Source organism: Taurulus bubalis (genome assembly GCF_910589615.1).
Source record: "Taurulus bubalis genome assembly, chromosome: 8".
Lineage (NCBI taxonomy): Eukaryota > Metazoa > Chordata > Actinopteri > Perciformes > Cottidae > Taurulus > Taurulus bubalis.
The window spans coordinates 19,734,538-19,756,869 of NC_136596.1; the positions used below are offsets into that span (position 1 = coordinate 19,734,538).

General features: G+C 43.2%; 1 protein-coding gene across 1 annotated transcript; it reads left to right on the forward strand.

The window, feature by feature from the left end:
* Positions 1-1,169: 1,169 nt before the first annotated feature.
* Positions 1,170-19,880, forward strand: LOC306739755 (sarcoplasmic/endoplasmic reticulum calcium ATPase 2-like; the record flags this gene model as incomplete). Its single annotated transcript, XM_079221804.1, has 20 exons — positions 1,170-1,287; positions 2,389-2,406; positions 2,492-2,574; positions 5,035-5,139; positions 5,925-6,063; positions 12,201-12,281; positions 12,988-13,073; positions 13,254-13,718; positions 15,184-15,272; positions 15,447-15,549; positions 16,015-16,146; positions 16,254-16,373; positions 16,467-16,685; positions 16,799-17,134; positions 17,363-17,583; positions 18,177-18,379; positions 18,467-18,552; positions 18,639-18,772; positions 18,880-18,997; positions 19,611-19,880. The coding sequence occupies 20 exons, from the start codon at positions 1,170-1,172 to the stop codon at positions 19,878-19,880; spliced, it is 3,126 nt and encodes a 1,041-aa protein (XP_079077930.1).
* Between the last annotated feature and the right edge of the window lie 2,452 nt (positions 19,881-22,332).

Sequence of the window (22,332 nt, forward strand, 5' to 3'; positions counted from 1 at the left end):
ACACATCTTTAGTAATATGTAATGAGCATTCATTAATGAACATAGCATATTATTTTAAAAGCCCACTGCTGATGGTGTTTTTTCATGTAGTAGTTCTTTTAACATGCTATAGTGCAGCAAAGATGTAAACTAACAAAACATACAACCTATGTTCTCATTCCTTTTAAGGGTAGTTGTTACAGACTATAAGAATACTAATAATGATAGTAATGTAATACTGTGAAACCGTGATATTTTCAAAGATAATCATCTTGTGAAAATCTCAAACCTTTACAACCCTAAATAAAGTAAATAGATTGCAACGCCAACCAACATGCCAAACGTGTTTCTGTGTGTAAATGTTTAACATCTGTTGCATCTCGTACTGCCACTTGCAGGCACATTAACATGATTTACTACTCACTAAATGTAAGTAACTTTCCCGCGTCTGCACTATGCAGTGTCTTTGTATTACATCAGTAGCGTGACTGAAGTCACAACTACAACAACTCTTAAAAACACTAACATGAATGCAAGTTAACCCCGTCGCTTCCTGGTTTGCATACGAGGGACACCGCAGAGTTTGAATGGGATGCCATGTGGGAGACTCATGTATTCCTGCCCATTTTTTCTATTTCGTGTTCGTCTCCCTGGTTTGAACGCAGCTGACACCGTTCCTCCAATGATATGAGTCCACATGCAGCGCAGGGAAGAGGGGCAGCAGTGAGGCACTTTGATAAAGCCAGACTGTCAGCACCGTGTGGAGCCTCAGAGAGCTGCGCAACGGCGAGACACGGCACGGTGAGTCACGGAGGACCTGGACCGGGTGAATGCAGTCCTTAACACGAGACACTGCTGCCGACGCTCTCCCACCATTTTCGGAGATAAGAGGACCCAGAGAGTGATCTTCGCCCAGACACGGAAGAGGAGTTTGGCTCAACACAACGTTTTTTCTTCTTCTTCTTCTCCGTAAATTTGCGTGAAGAAAATCTTAACTGCGCAGCGGAGCACACGTGAGACCGCCGTGAATAGCTAACGATAGCTATCCCGAGTGTGAACGCGCAGCTCTCAGTTGGCAAAACTCCTAATTAATTAGAAAGTATTGACAGGTTTTAAAGAGCCCAGGAGGAAACGTCAAGACAGTGTTTCTGTGTGCGTAAAGCCGCGTGGGAAGGAGCCGTCTGCCCGCCATGGAGAACTCGCACACGAAGAGTGTGGAAGAAGTTTACAGTTATTTCAGCGTCAACGAGAGCACAGGACTTTCCCTGGACGAGGTGAAGCGACTGAAGGAGAAATGGGGCCTAAACGGTACGACAGTTTACACTTTAGACCTCTGCTGTGAATGAGACTATGTTTAAAGAAAGAAAAATGAAACGGAACAAAAATGTCTTGTCATTGTAACATGGCCATATCCAGGATATGGGGTAAAAGTCACCAACATCATCGGCCGGTGGGTTTACCCGGCCCCATAAAGTGATTTGGCTGACGTCATCACCTGTGACCTCGAGGGTTTCCCGTCTCCTCCGAATTAACAAATGAATCATTGCTTTAAGGACATTGTGAAAACCATTGTTGGGTATTGTAACGGTACAGTACGTTGTATCGGTGTGAAACTGTTGACTTTGACCTTGTGAAACACAGCCTCACTGTGACGTTGTGGACAATATATAAAACATGGGCACTTTGTGGAACACGGTAACCTTTTGCTGGCTGTTCCTCCCAAAGCAGAACTGCAACACATCAGCCCGGAGATCCGCCAGGCGTTTGAACCGCGGCCACGGGATCACTGTAGTAACGTGATCCCTCAAGTTAATCTCTCTTGTTCCAGGCGGTTTTATATTAATATCACCTGGGAGGTCATGGAGGGTATACTACCCCCTCCCCTTAAATCACTTTGACCTTTACATTGATTGGCGTTTTCCTTTTTTCTTTTATTCCCATTGTGTAACAAAGATTAAGGGAGTGGACTATGCCACTGTTAGTGTATACCTGAAAGGACGAATATAGAAATCTTGCAATAAAGCTTTTCATATTGCTCATATTAATTACCTTACATCTTGTTTAACGGTCAAAGGAATCTAAACACTCACTACATAATTATATCTATTCCAAACAAAATCTGCAGTCTGGGAGCGTATGTCTGATTGATGACTAAATCATAAAACTTAAGTGAAACAGGAAACATTCTGGTTTGAGCTCAGAGGCATCTATTGGTCTACTGTCTGAGATTTAGCTCTTCAAGTTCACACTCTTTTTTTTTTTTTTTTTCCCCATCATGAAACAGGAACTGCTGCTGGGAAAAAAATATATATATTAAAAAAAAAAGAAGTATTTATACACAACATACCCTCTTTTTCTTTTCTTTCTCCTGTGCGGTCCCTGGTTTGACTCTCGCATCTCTCCACACAGAGTTACCAGCGGAGGAAGGTAAGCACTACTGTCACCGATATTGTTACTGTTATTTTGTGATAACACGTTTCTGTGATTATTATTTTAACTCTCTTTTCTGCAGGGAAATCTTTGATGACGCTTGTCCTTGAACAATTTGAAGATTTACTTGTTCGTATTCTTCTGCTGGCTGCATGTATATCTTTTGTAAGTATTTCACTACCTTTTTTTTGTACTGTTTGATGAAATACTGACTCGTTCAGTGTGCTGTGTTGCTGAGTTATTTTTGTATTCCCAATATTGCTCCTCTCTTACACTCTAACCTGTAGAGAGAGAATCTAAAAAGTTAAGGGAATCTCGGAACAAGCCAATGCTTCCTACAAATAGCTTTTCCTTGCCACCTCGAGTGTGTTTATGTGAAGTCAAAATTGTAGAAGGGATTATTTTTAAGCCCTGTGAGTTGAATGCAGTGGGTGATTTATGCAGTGCATAGTGCTGAAGTGTGAACGTCTTCAGTTTGTTTAACCCGGCTGGGGTTACACTCGCATATTAGAAAGCTGAACAGCTGAGAAGGCTCGCGACCCATCTGAGCAATGGTGACAACAGCAGTAACGGCATTGAGTTGCTATCACCATGTGCCTAGTAAGACATTTGAGTCGTCAAGCATGACTGCTGTGTAATGACTTATCCTGGTCTCCCTCGGGCCTCTGACTTTGAGTGCTAGACAGATACATGTTTAATAGTGGCCGTTATGAAATGGCATCATCAGCCCTTTTCCAAAGCTAAATCAAACATACATTTCCGCATAGTAGTATCTTTTTTTATTGTTTTGATGTCATGTGGAAAGACGAGGCTTCATGTACAACCAGTTATTTATTTGTGCAAAGTTTGTTTCACCAAATTAAATTGAAAAGGGCAAGCTTTTATGGGGGGTGAAATAAATAGGCACGTTTCAAAGAAAAAAAAAGAAGGAAAAAAATCAATTCTGTGAAGGATTGAAAACTGGAAGTGATCTTTGGTATTGTGTAATGCTAGCTTCATTTCTGCAGTATTGCATTTTTCACCACCTTTGAATTGTGAGCAAGGTTGATTAAAGGATGGCTGAAGAATATTTAAATGTGTGTGTGTGTGTGTGTGTGTGTGTGTGTGTGTGTGTGTGTGTGTGTGTGTGTGTGTGTGTGTGTGTGTGTGTGTGTGTGTGTGTGTGTGTGTGTGTGTGTGTGTGTGTGTGTGTGTGTGTGTGTGTGAGCTGATCTTTTGTAGCATGCAGAGTCCAGTCAGGTGATACAGAGGTGTCAGTGGCTGCTGTCTGACAGGGGAACAGAGCACCACTCAAGACCAAATTTGGTCCCTCACTCCGCAGTGGGAGGGCTCTTATCAGACAAACACACACACCACCCTCAGAATTGAATTAATCCCTCCTAAACTTTGATATGTATCCAGTTTGAAACTAATTAAAATCAGAACTCTTCAACTCCACGACTCTTCCGGTCGTGGAGTTGTCTGTGTTATCTTCTTACACCTTTTACACTTTCACGGTGGGTTTTCAGGTCATGAAAAATCTATTTGAACGTTTTTGGTCACCTAAAAATGTCTTATTCAGCATTTTGTTGTACTTGGCTCCACCTTCTCGTGTTTAAACTTGGATGCAAATTGAAATGAGCTTTTATCATAAGGACACAAATTCATTTATAGGAGAGGACATACTAGGTTATTCTATACTCTGTCTTTTTAAACATGCAGATAACTATAAATAATATGACGCAACACTCATCCACTGGTTGGTAGAGGTCAGTAATATTATGTTTACACCCCATCTCAGGGGGTTTGTAGACTAATTGGTAATTTTGTGGGTTTTTTTCATGTTGAATGACTTAATATTTAAACACAATATTTATTTGGGGCTTTTGTGTGATTCTTTGTGGTGAAACTCAGTTTTACAGACCTGTGATTAAATCAACCACTGTACTACGTTTGTCCGTGGACTCAGGAGTTCATAAAATACTAAATTGAATATTCGAAAATGATGTACAATCTAATTATATTTTTATAATATACATTTCGCTGTAAGTCTGAGTAATGTGAATCTCTTGGTGGTGTTATGACATACAGGAGAGCACTATTGAGCGGTGTGCTTCCGTATTAAACTGCATCTGCCACAGCCAGATACTTAGGTCTTACAGAGGTTGATTGCTTTATTGCATTAGGTTCCAATAACTGATTCCCTATCACACACAGTCATTTTAGGGTGGCTTTCTCAGGAACAACAAGCTAGATGAGACTCCGGGTCAGAATATGGTTTATTGGTATGGTTCAAATATATAGGATATATGTCCAACTGTGTTATCGGAGTTGTCTTCTTGATGTCGTACTTGTTTTTATTTGATCAAATACCTTTTTGAAGGACTGAGCAGTATTGGCAGTTAAAAACAAAACAATAATTTACTTTAAACAATGACTAGAGAAAATGCACTGCTAGTAGACTAAAGTTCAGAGTACAATTACTTTGGGATGTCTCCATCTATCAGAGAAGTGATTCTTCAGTTATGAACAACTTGGTTTGTTCTGTTTACCATTGTGTCCCTTACTCTAATAGTTGTTATCTAATTCTTCGACTGTGAAATGTCTTTTTTATAAATAATGACAAGTTTCTCAAACTGTTTTCAGATCCTGGCCTGGTTCGAGGAGGGAGAGGAAACTGTCACAGCTTTCGTGGAGCCTTTTGTCATTTTACTCATTCTTATAGCCAATGCCATCGTCGGTGTGTGGCAGGTGAGACACTTTTAGGATCCGGGGAAGCTACTGTATTTATATCGCACTACATCTCCTTTGTACCTCTAAAATTATTGAATATTCTAGTTTCATTGTCCAAATCTAATGCATTTTGTCCAAGTGAATCACATTTTATTATGCAGCAGAATGATGACTTTACTGCAAAATAGTTGTACATGTTTCCTGCTTTTCTAAATGGATTAACACTTATCTTTATTGATTTCACCAGACACATATGGAAAAGTTAGTATCGTATTGAAAGCCTGTAAATGGGGAAATTTACAGGGTGCTCAAAAAAAAAACAATCACATTGGAGGCTGTATCAACATGGAAAGGGAATTACTGATGTTGGGTACACCAATGTAATCCAGGACCACAGCTTTCTAATACATATCCTTACTTCATCAAGCTGATCCTTCATCAAATGCAATCTAATCCAATGCACTTGGCACATGGTTATAGGCTGTGGCACTGAATTCAACTGAGTACTGCACCGAAAGTTATTTTTATTTAGATAAGGCTTCATTTGTCATCACCAGTTTTCCTGTATGCCTGGCTTGTTGATTCACAACAACAACAATGTGTGGACAACAGAAGCAGTAAACATTGTGATTTATGTTCCCATTTTCATACACTTAACAACTTTAATGTCTCTAACGAAAACCTGATGATAAATAGCGAAGGCAAATGCTCTCGTACCGTGTGTTCCAGCAGAGCCAAGAACATGCATGTCTTAAGAGAATCTCTGAAATCTTTGGCACTGAATCTCCTTTTCGCCTCCACAGGAACGTAATGCTGAGGATGCCATTGAGGCGCTAAAGGAGTATGAGCCTGAGATGGGGAAAGTGTACCGGCAGGACAGGAAAACTGTGCAGAGGATCAAGTCCAGAGACATCGTGCCTGGTGACATTGTGGAGATTGCTGGTAGGTTGAGCTGCTTTTGCCCTTGTGCATATTTAAACGCTCAGGGCATTGTTGCTATTATTGTTATTGTATACGGTTGTATGTGTTGGTTTGACTCTGAGAGCGTCAGATATCCAGCCAGAAGGCTCCATCACATGAACCTTGAAAGTAACAGAAAATTGGCAATTTAATGCCTCTGCAACTTCCATCCACATTTTGTTGTTTCCCTGTGAAAGAGATTTCCCCCACATGCTGCTTTTTTAAAGATGAAAGAAAAATCTTGTGTTTTTTTTTTTTTAATATGATGATGCTGCTGTCTGGCTTTGCCTCGGGAGATGCCTACTGCGGACAGAACAAATCAGTCCACGTATGGTCATGGATCACATTTAGCACAAGCTTGAGTTGAACCCCCCTCATCCCCATCCCATGTGCCACTGCAGAGGTGACTCACCCTGTAAGAGTGAGGTATTTTGAGATGCTCTTATTAACCCATTGTCTCAAAGGGCTGGGCACATATGCTATCGAGGCCCACTTGACTACTGTGTGTAATCGCGCACACATTTTGAGCTCACTCTAGTGACGCTGTCCTATGCATCCTCGCGGCTCGGCCCAACTCAACAGTTTCCCTCCATGCAGCATGTGAATTAAGCGCTGGAGTGATTCATGCTGCCGAGTTCCAGTCAGCGTATTTCAGCAGCAGAAATCCTCAGCATGTAAAGGTTTGATTTCTAAGAGTGCCGTGTACCTCTGCAGCACACGCGCATATATACATACATACATACAATTCTGCAGAAGGATGATCAGACGGATATGAGGAATGCTGATGTCCTTAAAGCACTAGTCTTATCTTGAGACTCTGTTTAACAGACGCTTTCTGTGCATAGTGGTAGGTTTTATTTTTAGCCGTCATAGGCCGTTTAGATTTTGGAATGCTGTATTCATAGAGGCAGTGACAGTCGTGAAGATGACAGGTGTCTGGTCCCACCCTGTGCACACCCCACCCGCCCTGCTCTGGGGAGCATTGCTACAGTAGGTGACGTGGGACAGTGTTCAGCAGGACTCCTGTGTAACCTTGACAAGGGCAAATGGAGGAGGAGTGTACTGGGAATTAAATTGTATAATTTTTCTAGTGTCATATGGCATACTGTGCATAATTTGGTTTAGGTTGACAGTGCTAATCATGCCATTTTGATTTTGTGAAGCAGAGTGTAGAAAGCTTAATTATTTGGCTACGGTTTAAGGAGAAATGTGAGTCAGAAGGCTCCCTCTTGCATATAAGAGACCTAGTTATTTAAGCACTCGATGAAGGAAGCTGGAGGCTTTGTTGTCAGCAGCTTGAGGCTTTTTAAAAATGCAGCCCAGCAGGCAGCAAAAAAATGATGTTTTATCCTGCAGTCAGAAGAAGCTCATCAGCTTAACTTACTTCCCAAATCCACCATATATCTTTTCCAAAGGTTCCTGTCTGGCTCCCTTTTTTTTTCCTGAATAGTATTTTGCTGAAGATCCAAAGTGACCTCTGCCATGTAGAGGAGGAGTGCGATGACGCAGATGCTGGCTGGATGTCTTCTGGACCGAGGTAGAGGACACTGAGACGAGCCCTCTGTGGCTGCCTCAGCCGTGAGAAGAATAGGATGCAGGCTGCAGCCAATCTGTGCTGCTCTGTCAGGGTGCTGCTGTGGGTTTTAAACGCTGCCTCCTACTCGCACCTCATCGCTCATCAGTCGCACGCTCTCTGAAATGAGTTTAATGTTGTGGAAATAACATAATGCATTTCTAAGACTGACTGCTTGTATGTACCACGGCATCATTTGGTTAAGCCATACATACATGGAAAAACTAACCCCTTACTTTTTCCAGAAATTATCTCACTTGCATGCTCATCAGGGATTTTGCCTGAATAGATTAGATTCTGAAATCATCCAATGTGAATGAACATCATCAGTAATGATTAACCCGACTATTATTATAATGTAGATTTGCAGTAATTTTAGGATGATGAATAAAGTGCCCACAGCTAAAATCTGATAAAGGATTACCATACCCCACTTCACTAACGCTGGTGATACGTTGATGCTGGAGTTCATTTGCTCCTGTGGATTTAAGTCCTCTTTTTAACACAGCAGACACTGTATGCTGCCAGTTTACAGTTTGGTGTTGAGAGCTTGCAAATTTGGACGTTGGCCTTTTCTCGGAGCAGCTGAACTCAGTGGGTTTGTTCTCTGCTGCCTGTGAAGTTGTGGAGTCTGGTAGAGCCGGGGGCTCATGTGGGCAGCAGTATAAGGGGGGAGGATCTTTCATCTGCTCCTATTGTGCTTGAGAGAGATGACCTTATAGGGAAGCGCTTTGCAGATAACCGTCCCACCCCCACCATGCTCGATGCACAGCAACCCTGCCCATCAGCACCCGCACCCTCCACAAAGATTCCAGACACCATGGATAGTGATGTGACATTTAATGTGGTCTGGCAAGCATCCATTGTCACAGAGGGACGTTTTTGGCAAATGTTCCTGACTTGTCAGCGAGACTAAAAGAAACTGTCTCATCTTGCCGACCAAGAAGGCTTAAAACCTAATTTGTTGTGAAGTCCTGCAGAAGGGCAAAGAAGTTTTTATTCGAGCCAAACTGTTTCCTCGGCAGACGGCGCGCTCAGCTGGAGAGAAGTATTCATGTCAGGTTTTGCATAAACTACATGTGTAAACACAGTGACCAAAATGTTTGGTGTTATCGGTTTATGAATCTGAAGTATCACCTTTAGCACCAGTTAGTCTCCACTATTAAAGCTGGCTTTTTAAATATTGTGTTCACTGTTCACCATAAGTAATACTGTACTGACTGCTGGGAATCCATGCTATGCTGTGTGGTTAAAGATGGGATAGTGAGAGGTCGGACTTTAACCCCCGGTAAGCCTTTAATGAGGGGGCGACGACTGACTGTGTTGACCTCAAGACATGAAGAGACCGTACGCTTTTGACCTATTGACAAAGAAAATGATCTACACTGAAACTGATCACGGTTTTCACATTAACATTTTAGTGCCTTGCATGGCTGCAAGGACAAGTTGTTTTATTTGATGATACATTCTCTGCTCTCTCAATACCTTTTTTAAAAATGTTAGTGTGGCAGTTGATCTTGATATAGATTTGAATTCAGATTCAATTTTGTCACGGTTAACGTACATGTCATTTTTGCCTGGCTCTACTAAAAACCATGATTATTTTTGACAGGCGAGGAAAAACTAAAATGTTCCCAGTGCTGGGATAGGTTTTCACTATGGCAACAGAAACAATTGCATGCTATGTGGAGGCCGAGCCTGTTGCTGTTTAAGATTCATAAACGACCAAGATAAAGCAGAGATCTCAGCGAGACGGTGTCGAGCTGATACTTGCGTAAATGAGGCGATGGGTGAGGATCAACTCCAAAGTCACATGACACGCATTGACACGTTTAGGAATCTGTGACTACGTAAAAACAGAAAATAATATTAGTGTATCTCTTACCAGGCCGCTGCTAACTAAACATTGCTTACTCTGCTCTTGTTTGCTGATAAAATAGTAAAACTCACTTGTGATGTTTACGAAGTACAGACGGCAAAACGGTTCCTGCATTGAATGTCTCTTTTTATTTTCTTTCACCCATACATGCACACAATAATACCCCTGTAAAACGGTATAGATTAGAAAGTGTAAGGTAGCACCTACGTAAACAATGCATTTGCCCAAACAAGATTGTCAGTTCTATTTCCTAGCAATGCATTTCCTTCCATTGCTTGTGCTGAGTCATGGTATCGTAGCCTCTCTCGTGCAACTGACTGCCAAAGGTTAGAAAGGGAAATCTTCATTAAGCAGATAAAGAGTAAAACGTTGGCATTATAGACTGTTTTTGATAACGTACCCAGCTGGATAAAGTATTTACATAATTGTACACGTGTAACTGTGGCTTCTGCATTAATCGGTGAGGGCTGTATTGGAAATCCGCAGCATGCTTTACCTGTTGATGGTTCTGAAATGGCCCACTCAACAAGACAAGAGGTCAGCCTTTTTGTTCAGCTGCCATCAGCACATGTGCCCTCCTGGCTGACCCGCCGAACCACACGCTGTCCCACTAACACACGGCAGAGGCAGGTGCCAGTCAAAGCTAAACACTTTGGTACGGTCACCACCCCACACGCTGTTGAAAGGTCTGTTTTTAAAGGCAACTCGAGGAGTCACATCAGGTGCTATGTATCGCCGACACGTCTGAGCGTTTGTCACTCTGAAATTTGTGGACTCTATGACCTGTTGGCAAGTACAAAGGTGGAAATGCGATCATGCCGGAGGAGATACTTGGACTGCAACCAAGTAGGATGTTGACACAAAATGACAGATGATATACACACACTTCATCAGAGCAGGTCTGCAGTTTAACACAGTCTCCGGACCATTCTAGTGTCACAGTGGCACTGTCTCAATCACTGATTTCTTTCAAGAATAACTAATGGCCTTTGTGCGACACAGGGATCCACAACAAAATGTTGTTGCCCCCTTCGCTACACTAGAAAAAAATATTAAGAGGAATGTAAATGGCTTCTTTTGTTTGCACCACGCATCATTGTTGTAAACGCAGAGTCCTCCTCCCTCGGGCTGCTGGAGTCCTGCTTGATCTGGGATGTCTCGATGTTCTCTCTAAAGATGTGGGCACAACAGTCCCTGACCTCCCGTTAGCATGAATATTCCTGCCGCCGGACATAATCCAGGAGCAATCTGGCTGGTGTCATAGCCTTAGGTCCAAGCTGGGTTAACTTGGCTTCCATCTCGGCTCTTTCTTGGCTGAGCCCTCCCTTTGAAGTTGTCAGTATATTTTCAGGAACTATGACTTTCCACAGGAAGTGTTGCACAACCATCTGGTAATAAAGCTTTTTGGCTTCCAAGGAAACGTTTGTTGGTAATCCCTTCCTCTTCCAGGGAAGATAATTTCTCTTAAGAAAGTTGCATCAAGATTATTGATCTATTCCATCAGGAAGTTAACTGCAGTCTTAGTTTGTATGTTGAACCGTAGCCAGCAGCGCAACATCGATGAGCCCGGTTGCGTGACCTTCTCAGAGGTGAGGCTTCATTGCATCCGTCGTTCCAGGTGTTCTCTGATCTCGCCACATTCTTTGAGCAGCGTGTTGTGTATTCTGCCTCATTGAAGGACCGCCTACTCGACTGACGTCCTCTGTGTGAGGTTACGTTTCATTTGCACGTAAACAGCGCTCAAATTACGTAAACTGGCTTTGTCTACAGCGCCCAAAGAGATATATTACGATTGCGTGAGTCATCTTGTTTCTCAAACATCTTGGCCAATTGGGTTTGCCCGCAACATGCCGATGAATTGACCCAGTCTGCATTGTTTTGATTTCTTCTTTTAATGTGCATGTGGGGAAGCATTGTTATTCCTGGTGTGAACTGAAGCACTTGCAGCTGTGATGTGATCGGATCACCCAAGACGCATGTTAATACTGGGTCTGAACAGGGCCCTGGATATTTGGCAGGCTGGTGTGGGTTCCTGGTTTCTTGTGTAACGATCTGACATAATTCACATTTTTAACTAAGTAGGCCTATATGTAGACTACGCCCACAGAACTGTGCCATAGCCTGAGCCATTTCCCCAGTTCCCATTTCCTTTATGTACCATTAGGAAGCTGAACTGGGTCACCGCAATTCCAATGGACCCAAATTGGCCTTTTCCTTTGAGACGGGCCTTTTTATGGCTCACAGGTTCTTCATCTCCTCCTCCTTTTTTTTTTTTTTTTGGCTTTCCTTCTCTTTTCCTGCAGCGATGGCAACACTGCTCTGCTGCTTGGTGGCAAAGCAACCTCTCTGTAATGAGCGTCAGTTTAGTTTACACTAATGCTGAGTTACTGCCTGCAGAAAATAGATAACATCTCATCTGTTGAATCGTCATTCAGCGCACACACACACACACACCAGTAGTGTACGGGTGTTATTGCTGTACTATTCATGTGGTGTAAAAAAAAACATTAAGCCATCATTTATGATGCCATTGGAATTTAACATGAGCCTTTTAGTTGCAGACTTAATTTCAAATCCTGATTAATATTGTTTTGCATGCTTATTCTCCTCAGGCTTTTGCCCTTTTGTTTATGTATTTTCTCTAATTGCGGATCTGTTTTGTTATAGTTGGAGACAAGGTGCCTGCTGACATACGTATCTGTTCAATCAAATCAACAACTCTGAGGGTGGACCAGTCCATTCTGACCGGTAAGACATGTTTGCTGATAATATCACAGCCATCGAATTAATTTGATCAATTCGAAGCCAATTTTATCAACTAAATTCTCTCCTGATAACATGGGTATTAATAAATCTAAATCTGCTACAAATTGTATTGATTTGATTTAATAGTTAAAAATGTAAAGGATAGCAAAATTATATAGTTTGCTTAGATATTACTGCCCAGACCTTTAAGTACTGTATACTTTATCAATGAATTTGTTTTCACATGTGACCACTTATTTCCTGAATTTGATCATTTAGCTTGGGCTGTTATGAGCCGACTGGGTCACAAATGCAATATTATCTGACCCAGACTGAGTTCAGTCAGCTGATTTATTTGAGGCCACAGTAGGGTTTAATTTTATAGTTATGTCTTAGCTTTTATAATTCTGTTTTAGCTCTACACTGATTTATTTCAAAAATAAAGATAACCTCATCCAAAATAAATGGATCAATCCTACACTTTTGTTTGGCCTGACTAAAATCATTTGAGTTGGCTGCAGAATTGAGCCCACAGGTGTATCATGACATGGTTTTCAATTAACATGTTTGCTACTGAATTTAAACATCCATGAGTATGCTGCATCAGTGAGGCAGCATACATTAGCTCTGTGTAGATAATTGGCTGTGCTTTGTTTCTAAAATCATCTGCAGGGACAAATACAAACTGCTCTTTCTGTTGTTTTTGTAGGAGAATCCGTCTCGGTCATCAAACACACGGACCCTGTGCCTGACCCTCGTGCTGTCAATCAGGACAAGAAGAACATGCTCTTCTCTGTAAGCTCAACTCTTATTTATTAGTTATCACACATCCTGTTGATGCTCTTCGACTTAGTGTTTATTTAGTTTCTGTTAACTTCCTGGCAATAACAACTTGCTCCTACTGTTACGTCAAGACGTATGAGATGTTATCAGATGTACTTGAGCCAACATGTGTTGTGTTTGTTGTCATTACAGGGTACGAACATTGCAGCTGGGAAGGCCGTGGGAGTGGTCGTGGCCTCTGGCATTAACACGGAGATCGGTAAGATTCGCGACGAGATGGCGGCCACCGAGCAGGAGAGGACGCCCCTGCAGCAGAAGCTAGATGAGTTTGGCGAGCAACTGTCCAAGGTCATCTCCCTCATCTGCATCGCCGTTTGGCTCATCAACATCGGCCACTTTAACGACCCCGTCCACGGAGGCTCCTGGATCCGCGGGGCCGTCTACTACTTCAAGATTGCTGTGGCGCTGGCCGTAGCCGCCATTCCAGAGGGTCTTCCTGCCGTCATCACCACCTGCCTGGCTCTGGGCACTCGCCGCATGGCCAAGAAGAACGCCATCGTCCGCAGCCTGCCGTCTGTGGAGACCCTGGGCTGCACCTCTGTCATCTGCTCTGACAAGACTGGAACCCTGACCACCAATCAGATGTCTGTCTGCAGAGTGAGTCTCACACACACACACGGCAGAGCAGTTTATTCAGTTCCATGCTTTGTCGTCTTTGTTGGCTGCCTGGTGTTTAATTAAAGGGGACAGCAGTTGGAGGAGCTGTGACTGCATAAGTCACTTTCAACACGTTTGTCAGTTAAAATGCTAATACACTTTGTGCAAACAGAGAGGGTGAAGTGTTCCTTGTGATCGGGTATCCGGGCTATTGTACAAGAAGGCAACACACTGTCTGACGCTCGTCTAATCTACATTGAGCCGCTGGATGAATTGCACTGCTGCTGTTGCATAACTGACCTTGCGTCACCAAGCTGCAAAGCTCCTTCCTCTCTCTGTGTGTCTGAGTGGCACCCCAGCATTACTTGGCCCCACATTAAGACATTTTATTATTAATTGAAGTTTAAACCTCTTTTGTTGCCTGTTTAGTGATTCCTCAAAACTTTGGCACAGCCTGAATTAGACTTTGGCTTTGTTTTACAGTTTGTATCAAATCGTTATTTAGGCCTCTGTGTTGTTAGGGCCACAAGTGTTACTATCCATTATTAAGTAGCCTTCTGATTGTGTGATTAATGCAGTTTTCAGTAATATATAGTGATCAGGGTTCGTACAGTTAAAACCTGGAAAAGTCTTTGAAAATGGCAATTTCCAGGCCTGGAAAAGTTCTAAATATGTAAACACAGAAAGTCATAGACTGTTGCTTCACATGCAGGCCAACCTGCATACTAAAGTATAGTGGTTCAGTTGAGGTCGACGGAGAAAAATTATACTGCTGAACAATACTTTAATGTTCGGGCAGATCAGTTCCGTTTTTCAGGTCATATTCCCAGACAGCCATAGCTTGTCATTAATTTTAGGTAAGACACACTGTGGTAGATTTTGACATATAAATGACATTTTATCATGTACACACACGTTTCAGAGAAACGAGAAAAGAGCTTTAAAGACTGTTCATGTGTCGGTAAACTCAGGCAGTACGTCTTCTCTGCCTTAAATAACTATCAATCACGACATAACCGGTTCAGGCTAACATTGAATTAACTTTTACACTCAAATTAACGACATTTAAAGTTTTATTAATTACTTCAAACATCGTGTGTGTGTGCGTGCCTTGCAGGAGGCCTGGCACTGAGGCTTCTTCCTTTTGGGCACAGCGTCGCTCTTTGCTCGCTCCCCGGGCGCTCTCTTCTGTTTACTTCATGGAGAGAAACTAGACACCCTTTTCTCGCATTAGGCAGCGGGCCGCCTAGCCCTCACAGAACCGCACTCTGTACCACTGCAGGCTAATCTACTGTCTAAAGAGAGATCTCACTCCTCAGGTCTGCCTGGGATTTCTGTGGTTTCAGCTGCCACCTGCTGCGTCAGTAAAGAAACTGTCAGTCCACTCAAACACTGGCTCGATGAAGTGGAGCCTGTTTGAAAAACTGATTTTTGCTTTTGTCCCACCTGCTCTCTTGTTCTCCAGATGTTCGTTGTTAACAAAGCCGAGGGCGACAGCTGTGCTCTGTCAGAGTTCACCATCACAGGTTCTACCTATGCACCTGAGGGAGAAGTGTGAGTACTTTACAGCTGACTCATAACACACACATCCAGGTGAAAGCTGAAATATCTTATTGATTGACTTTAGTTGTCGGTTCAAGGGAGTTAAAGATGGGTATTTAAAAATATAGACTGTTCTCATTGTTACATGAACTGTAATGCACGTTAATACTTTTAACTTGCCCTCAGGTACCAGGATGGTAAACCAGTGAAATCCTCCCAGTATGATGCCCTTGTTGAACTGGCTACCATCTGCGCCCTGTGTAACGACTCCTCTCTGGACTTCAACGAGGTATGAACCCTGCCTTGCATGTCAGACATATGTAGAGTGTAGATTATTTTTGTGTGTGTATTTTGTAAGTACTAAATAGAGTGTAACTCTGAGCTCCAGTACAAAGTGTAAATGTAATAGGAGAACTCAAACCTCCACATATCGTAACAGATATTACATCATGTATCATTAATCTGAGGTGCAGGTGTTACACGTATAGAGTGCAGGCTGCCTCAAGGAAGTGGCATGTAAAGTATTTTCTTCTGAATCATTTTATATTTTTTGTATTTCTTTTATTTGGAGACCTTATTGAAGTATACTTTGTAGCATGTCATTAACAGATGTGCTGTGCCAAAACATATTGAGTTTCATTGTTTTCCTTCTCTATCTCTGGTTTGGAGTGAAATGGGCTCTATGTCTGGACTTAAAATCTATCCAGCGGTGTTTAAGGGAAAAATATGAACTTGAATGTTTCTGATGCGTCAGGCGAAGGGTGTGTACGAGAAGGTCGGCGAAGCCACAGAGACTGCGCTGACCTGTTTGACGGAGAAGATGAACGTTTTCGACACCGAGGTTCACAACCTGTCCAAGATTGACCGAGCCAACGCCTGCAACTCTGTGAGTGACACCAGCTCCCTCACATGCACACGCTGCAGATTTCCACTGCTCCCACTCAGCAGGTTTTTCTCATTCGTTCGGTCCTCTTTATTTTTTTGGCTGAGCAGGTGATCAAGCAGCTGATGAAGAAGGAGTTCACCTTGGAGTTCTCCAGAGACAGGAAGTCCATGTCTGTCTACTGCACACCGAACAAGTCTCGCTCTTCCATTGGCAAGATGTTTGTCAAGGTATACTGAAAGAAACATGTGCCTTTCCGTGGTTTTTGCTTTTGATGTCTTCTACCGTGATGTGAATATTTTATTCCTCCGCTCTACCAACAGGGGGCCCCGGAGGGCGTTATCGATAGGTGCACTCATGTCAGAGTTGGTAACAGCAAAGTTCCCCTCAGCAAAAGCATCAAGGAAAAGATCTTGTCTGTGATCCGTGATTACGGGACAGGTCGGGACACCCTTAGGTGCCTGGCTCTGGCCACACGAGACAGCCCACCCAAAATGGAGGACATGATACTGACAGACTGTACCAAATTCTCGTCGTACGAGGTGAGTTACTTTCATCTAACTCCTTGTACAGTTGTTTTGATGGATGTCGCCATATTTGGTGTCGACTTTTCAGTATCAAACATTCAGCCTCGTCTCCGTCTCTCTGCGTCCAGACCGACCTGACCTTCGTCGGCTGCGTCGGCATGCTGGACCCTCCCAGACTGGAGGTGGCTGCCTCCATCAAGCTGTGCCGCCGGGCCGGCATCCGCGTCATCATGATCACAGGAGACAACAAGGGCACAGCTGTGGCTATCTGCCGCCGCATCGGCATCCTGAGCGAGGACGACGATGTGGACCAGATGGCCTACACCGGACGAGAGTTTGACGAGCTGTCGCCTGACGCTCAGCGCGAGGCCGTGACTCGCGTTCGCTGTTACGCCCGCGTCGAGCCGTCCCACAAGTCTAAGATTATTGAGTTCCTGCAAGGATTTGATGAGATCACTGCCATGGTATGTACTCAGAAATGTTTCTTACTGTTCATCACTGTTTCACATTCTATTTGATGTAATCTGGGTTTACAAGTGTTTTGTTTCCTTATTTTGGTTGTGAAGTTGGTCTTTATTCCTTCTCTGGAAAAGATGGTATATTTGTCGGCCTTGGAAATTTCACTGTAAATTGTTTGATTTGCTTGTGTTACTAATTACACCTCTGTAACAAACAAAAATATTTCTCTACAGACCGGTGATGGAGTGAATGATGCCCCTGCCTTGAAGAAGGCGGAGATCGGCATCGCTATGGGCTCAGGCACTGCGGTGGCCAAGTCGGCCTCTGAGATGGTCCTCGCCGATGACAACTTTTCCTCCATCGTGGCCGCCGTTGAAGAAGGAAGAGCTATTTACAATAACATGAAGCAGTTCATCAGATACCTCATCTCATCCAACGTTGGGGAGGTCGTCTGGTGAGTCCTCAGGAGATTGTTTTTATTATAATTCCATCCTCCTAAACGATAAGAGCCAAAGTAGATTGATGGGATCATTCGTGTCCAAAATGCAGCGCTGACATTCAGATTAATGCTGCGTTCACACCAAACGCGTTGCGAATATTCGCAAACAGTTACCGTTTCAGCCATCCACCATGGAAATTACCACTAGTTCTGCTTTATACTTGTTGTGTAAATTCCACATACGTCAGAACATCGAACTCCATCGTGTCTGGGTTCATAATATTATCCGTAGTCCCACAACAGCGTCTGAATGACGGCCGCTACCACGCTACTTCAGGCGGAGCAGCAGTTTGATTCAGCAACGACAGGACGGCGGTGATGGCGGGCGAAACTTCTCAGCGCTGATTGGCTTACGCCACGTGAATTTTTTAGCCCGAGATGAAAAATGTCAACTCACGCCGCCCGGAATTTTTTTCCGTCATAAGCGTCTGTGCATTGATTTTGCATGTAATCTACTCGCACGTCAAATTCGCAACGCGTTTGGTGTGAACGCAGTTTAACTCCAGCATGTGAGTAACGTTGCTAACTGCCGTTATTTCTCCTGCCAGCATCTTCCTCACTGCGGCGCTGGGCTTCCCCGAGGCTCTGATCCCGGTCCAGCTGCTCTGGGTCAACCTGGTGACCGATGGCCTCCCTGCCACCGCCCTGGGCTTCAACCCCCCAGACCTGGACATCATGGAGAAGCCTCCTCGTAACGCCAAGGAGCCCCTCATCTCTGGCTGGCTCTTCTTCAGATACCTGGCTATCGGATGTAAGTTCATAATGGAAGGATAACGTTCGTCCCCTCATGCTGTTTGGCCAATTGCTTATGGTGATGTTTTGGTGTGTTTGCTCTTAGGCTATGTGGGTGCAGCCACAGTGGGAGCTGCTGCCTGGTGGTTTACCGTCTCTGAAGATGGACCTCAGATCACCCTGTACCAGCTGGTGAGTCAGCCTGTCTGAGTGCTCATCCTTCAGCTCCCCTCCACTATCTTCCTCCCCCTCATTCCTCTGCCTCTTCCCCCCTGCAGAGCCACTTCCTCCAGTGCGCCCCGGACAACCCAGACTTTGACGGCCTGGACTGCCACGTGTTTGAGTCGCCCTACCCAATGACCATGGCCCTGTCCGTGCTCGTCACCATTGAGATGTGCAATGCGCTCAACAGGTAAAGAAGTTTCTCTCAGAAAGATGGAAGACCAGTTGCAGTAAGGAGAAGGAAGGAAGGGCAAACTGTATAAATGAATGACCATCTGTGTCTTCCCTTCTGTCCAGTCTGTCGGAGAACCAGTCTCTCCTGCGGATGCCTCCCTGGGAAAATGTTTGGCTCTTGGGGGCCATCTGCCTCTCCATGTCCCTCCACTTCCTCATCCTCTATGTGGAACCTCTGCCTGTGAGTTTTGCAAAGCCAGTTAATTCAATGATCCTGTCATTTAAAAATTAAATTCAGAAGTGAGCTGGCTTCTTGATGGTCCAGTCAGTCACTACAGGACACATGTTGAGTTTCAGGGGTTATGTGGCTGTATGGCTTCATTACAGACATGCAATGGAAGCTGATATATTGGATAGTTGCCTTTTTTATTAGACAGGTCACAGTAGGGAAATGGTGAGGGAGAACAAATGTCCTTAGAGGAATAGTTCAATGTTTTGGAAAATACACTTCTTTGCTTGCTTGCCAAGAGATGAGAAGATTGACACCACTCTCACATCGGTCCGTTCTGTATGAAGCTGTTGGAAACTGCTATCCTTGCTTTGTCCAGAGGTAACAAAATCCACCTCTAAAGCTCATTAATTATAAGATGGACAGTTTCTTGACTAGTGCTGTGATTTCCTGGATTACATCATCACTGTGAGGTTGCCAGGCAACCAGCAAAAGAAGTTACGCGTCCAGCAAAGAAAATGTCTCCCACATAACCCCCTAAAACCTCAAATGTTCCTCTTTTTTTTTTTCTGTAAAGAAAATGGCTGTAATGCAAGATGATGAACGTTGTCGTGCTCTCTCCCAGGTCATCTTCCAGATCACCCCTCTGGATATGACCCAGTGGATGATGGTGCTGAAGATCTCCCTGCCCGTCATCCTGCTGGACGAGCTGCTAAAGTTTATTGCCAGGAACTACTTGGACTTTGGTAATCCGCTGGAGAAGCCGGCCAGCAAAGGCTGCTCTCTGTCTGCATGTGCCGAGGGCATCTCCTGGCCCTTCGTGGCCATCTCCCTGCCCCTGGTGCTGTGGATCTACAGCACCGACACTAACGTGTCCGCCATGTTGTGGCCCTGACTGACTCCACTCCACTCCCCTCCCTGTGCACCAGTGTGAAGTGGACATTAACACACACATCTAACACAGTTACATTAACCCGGAACAACTTGCAGTCAACACTTGGTGGGGGGGAAGGGTAGTGATATTTTAATGACTTTGACCAACATTTTGTGTTTTTATTTTACCATCACGCTTTTCTCTATTTTGATCTTGTTTCGAACAGTTAGGGGTGCTCATCGTGTCGGAGCTGTGTTTGAGCTGTACAGAGAATTTACACTATTTTATGATAATTCATATTTTGTAATTTTTGGGAGGGGCTTTGGGGACAAGAATGCAGGGTGTAAATGGATGTAATTCTAAAGACCGTATAGTACAATACTAATTTTAGGGCAAAGAATATATTTGCCCTGGCATGAATCTCTGTAGACATTTTTGAGCTCCATGCGTCGTCATTATTTTCTGCATTAGGCAGAGCACAGCTACCTCAATGCTGTTAATGATTATTCTTACCCATTTGTCTTAACCATTTTTGTAGATTATCAATTGAAGTGTTGAGGTAAGCAACGATTTGTTTTGCAGTAGAGACGAAGCACACACACACACACACACACACACACACACACACACACACACACGCTATATTTTCCTTTTCTGTTATTGGAGGGAAGCGAGGACTAAGATATGTTACCAGATTTATTCAGAGACATTTTTGATAAAGTGTTGTTAAATTTGTTTACTTGAAGAAAACACATTTTTCTTGATTTTAATTTTATACGTTTTTGAGATTCTGTTTCAGTCTTTAATCTTGCATCTTAATTAAAGTCATCTTTATAATGTATGTATAATGTGCACATACTGTACTTGAATATGTAAAAAAGCACCAAGAAGCTGTAAGTCTTATCAACTGAGCACAACATGGACGACCGGTCATTGGAAGAGTCTGTATATCTGTACATACCACACAAAGTAGAATCTCTGTATAGATTTTGTTGTTGTTGTTGTTGCTGTCGTCACGATGCTCCATACATTTACACTAGTTTACCTAAGCGTGGTCTAAGCCTTTCTGCATGCCTGCTCCAATAATACCAGGCCAGTGTGTGCTTTGAGTTTTTTAGCTTCACAGCTAACTGTTGTTTCTTCCAATGCCTTCCACCCGTTTACCTGCAGAGTGAGTACGCCTTGACCTGCATGCCAGCCAATCTCATCTTTTATGTGGTTGAACGCGCAGCTTTGCCGTCTGTCGTTGCTTCTGTGAAAAACGTCAATGGCGGCTCATATTTTTGATAGGACTAGCAGTTTTTTTTTTTTTATTTAATTTAATACTTTTTAATGGTACAAAAGGAGTAAAAGATACCTTCAATGTCACAAAGTGCCAGGTACACACTGAGTAGAAATAGGAGCCTTTTGCATTTTGAACTGACGGTGGCGCTGTGCAGGTTAGTTTTTGAATGGCAGCAGCATGTTTTGGCAACTGGCAAAGACGCTGACATTTAAGTGCCTCAACACCATTTCAGGACATGGTGGTGTTGTTATTTTTATTTATACATATCTTTTTTTGTTATTGCATTTGTCGCTTGATTTAATCTTCTGCTTGCCTTAGGCATGGCCTTAATATATTTGCTCTTTTTATTAAAATAATTATTGATGGATTTAAATTATTTGCTGCTGAGATGTTTTTTTTACTTTGGCCTGTGATTTATTTTATATTTCTTTGTGTCCACTGATTTGATTCTTCCTCTCTTTTTCTTTGCAGCAAAGGCCGCGTAAGCCCGCCTCTACTCTAAATTCCTTGCAGAAACTTTGGTTTTCTTTTGTGTTGTGCATGTGTGTTCTGGGCAGCACATCTTTCAAGAGCTGCATGTCAGTTAAATAATATGAAGACAGAGGCTCAAAGTTCATACATCACTTTTTTAGAATGGCCATGAATAAATGTCTGATTTAAAAACTAGCCAATCCCACATCATGAGACTTCCCATCTCCTGCATGAAGAGCCTTAGATTATGATACACTTCTCATGCCATCTTTTTAGACAAAGCTCTTACTACTGTGTACAATATTCCATTGTGCATGTCCACTGAATAGGCCATCTGTTTTACCAGACTTGTGTAATAGACAATGTATATTATTGGTAAATAGAATAGACATTCGTCAGATAGTACAAATGTTAAATAAGCTCAAAAACTGTTCATCTTTCCTAAGGAAATACTTTTATGGAATATTTAAAAACTAAACAGCCTTTTTGCTTTGCACTAAGATGTGCACCATGTTTGGAGCAGATTTTGCCGCGGACGTGCAGTGACTCATACGTGGGAACGGCAGGCAGTCCCTCCACTGGCATTTATTTTGCCAAACTGCTGTACTTTGTTTTCCGAGATGATTGTACACATGAACTTTGGTTTTAGGTAAATAAAACTGTCATACATGAAGAGTTTATTCGCTGTTCCTCCTGGTGTCATTAGGACTAATTTCA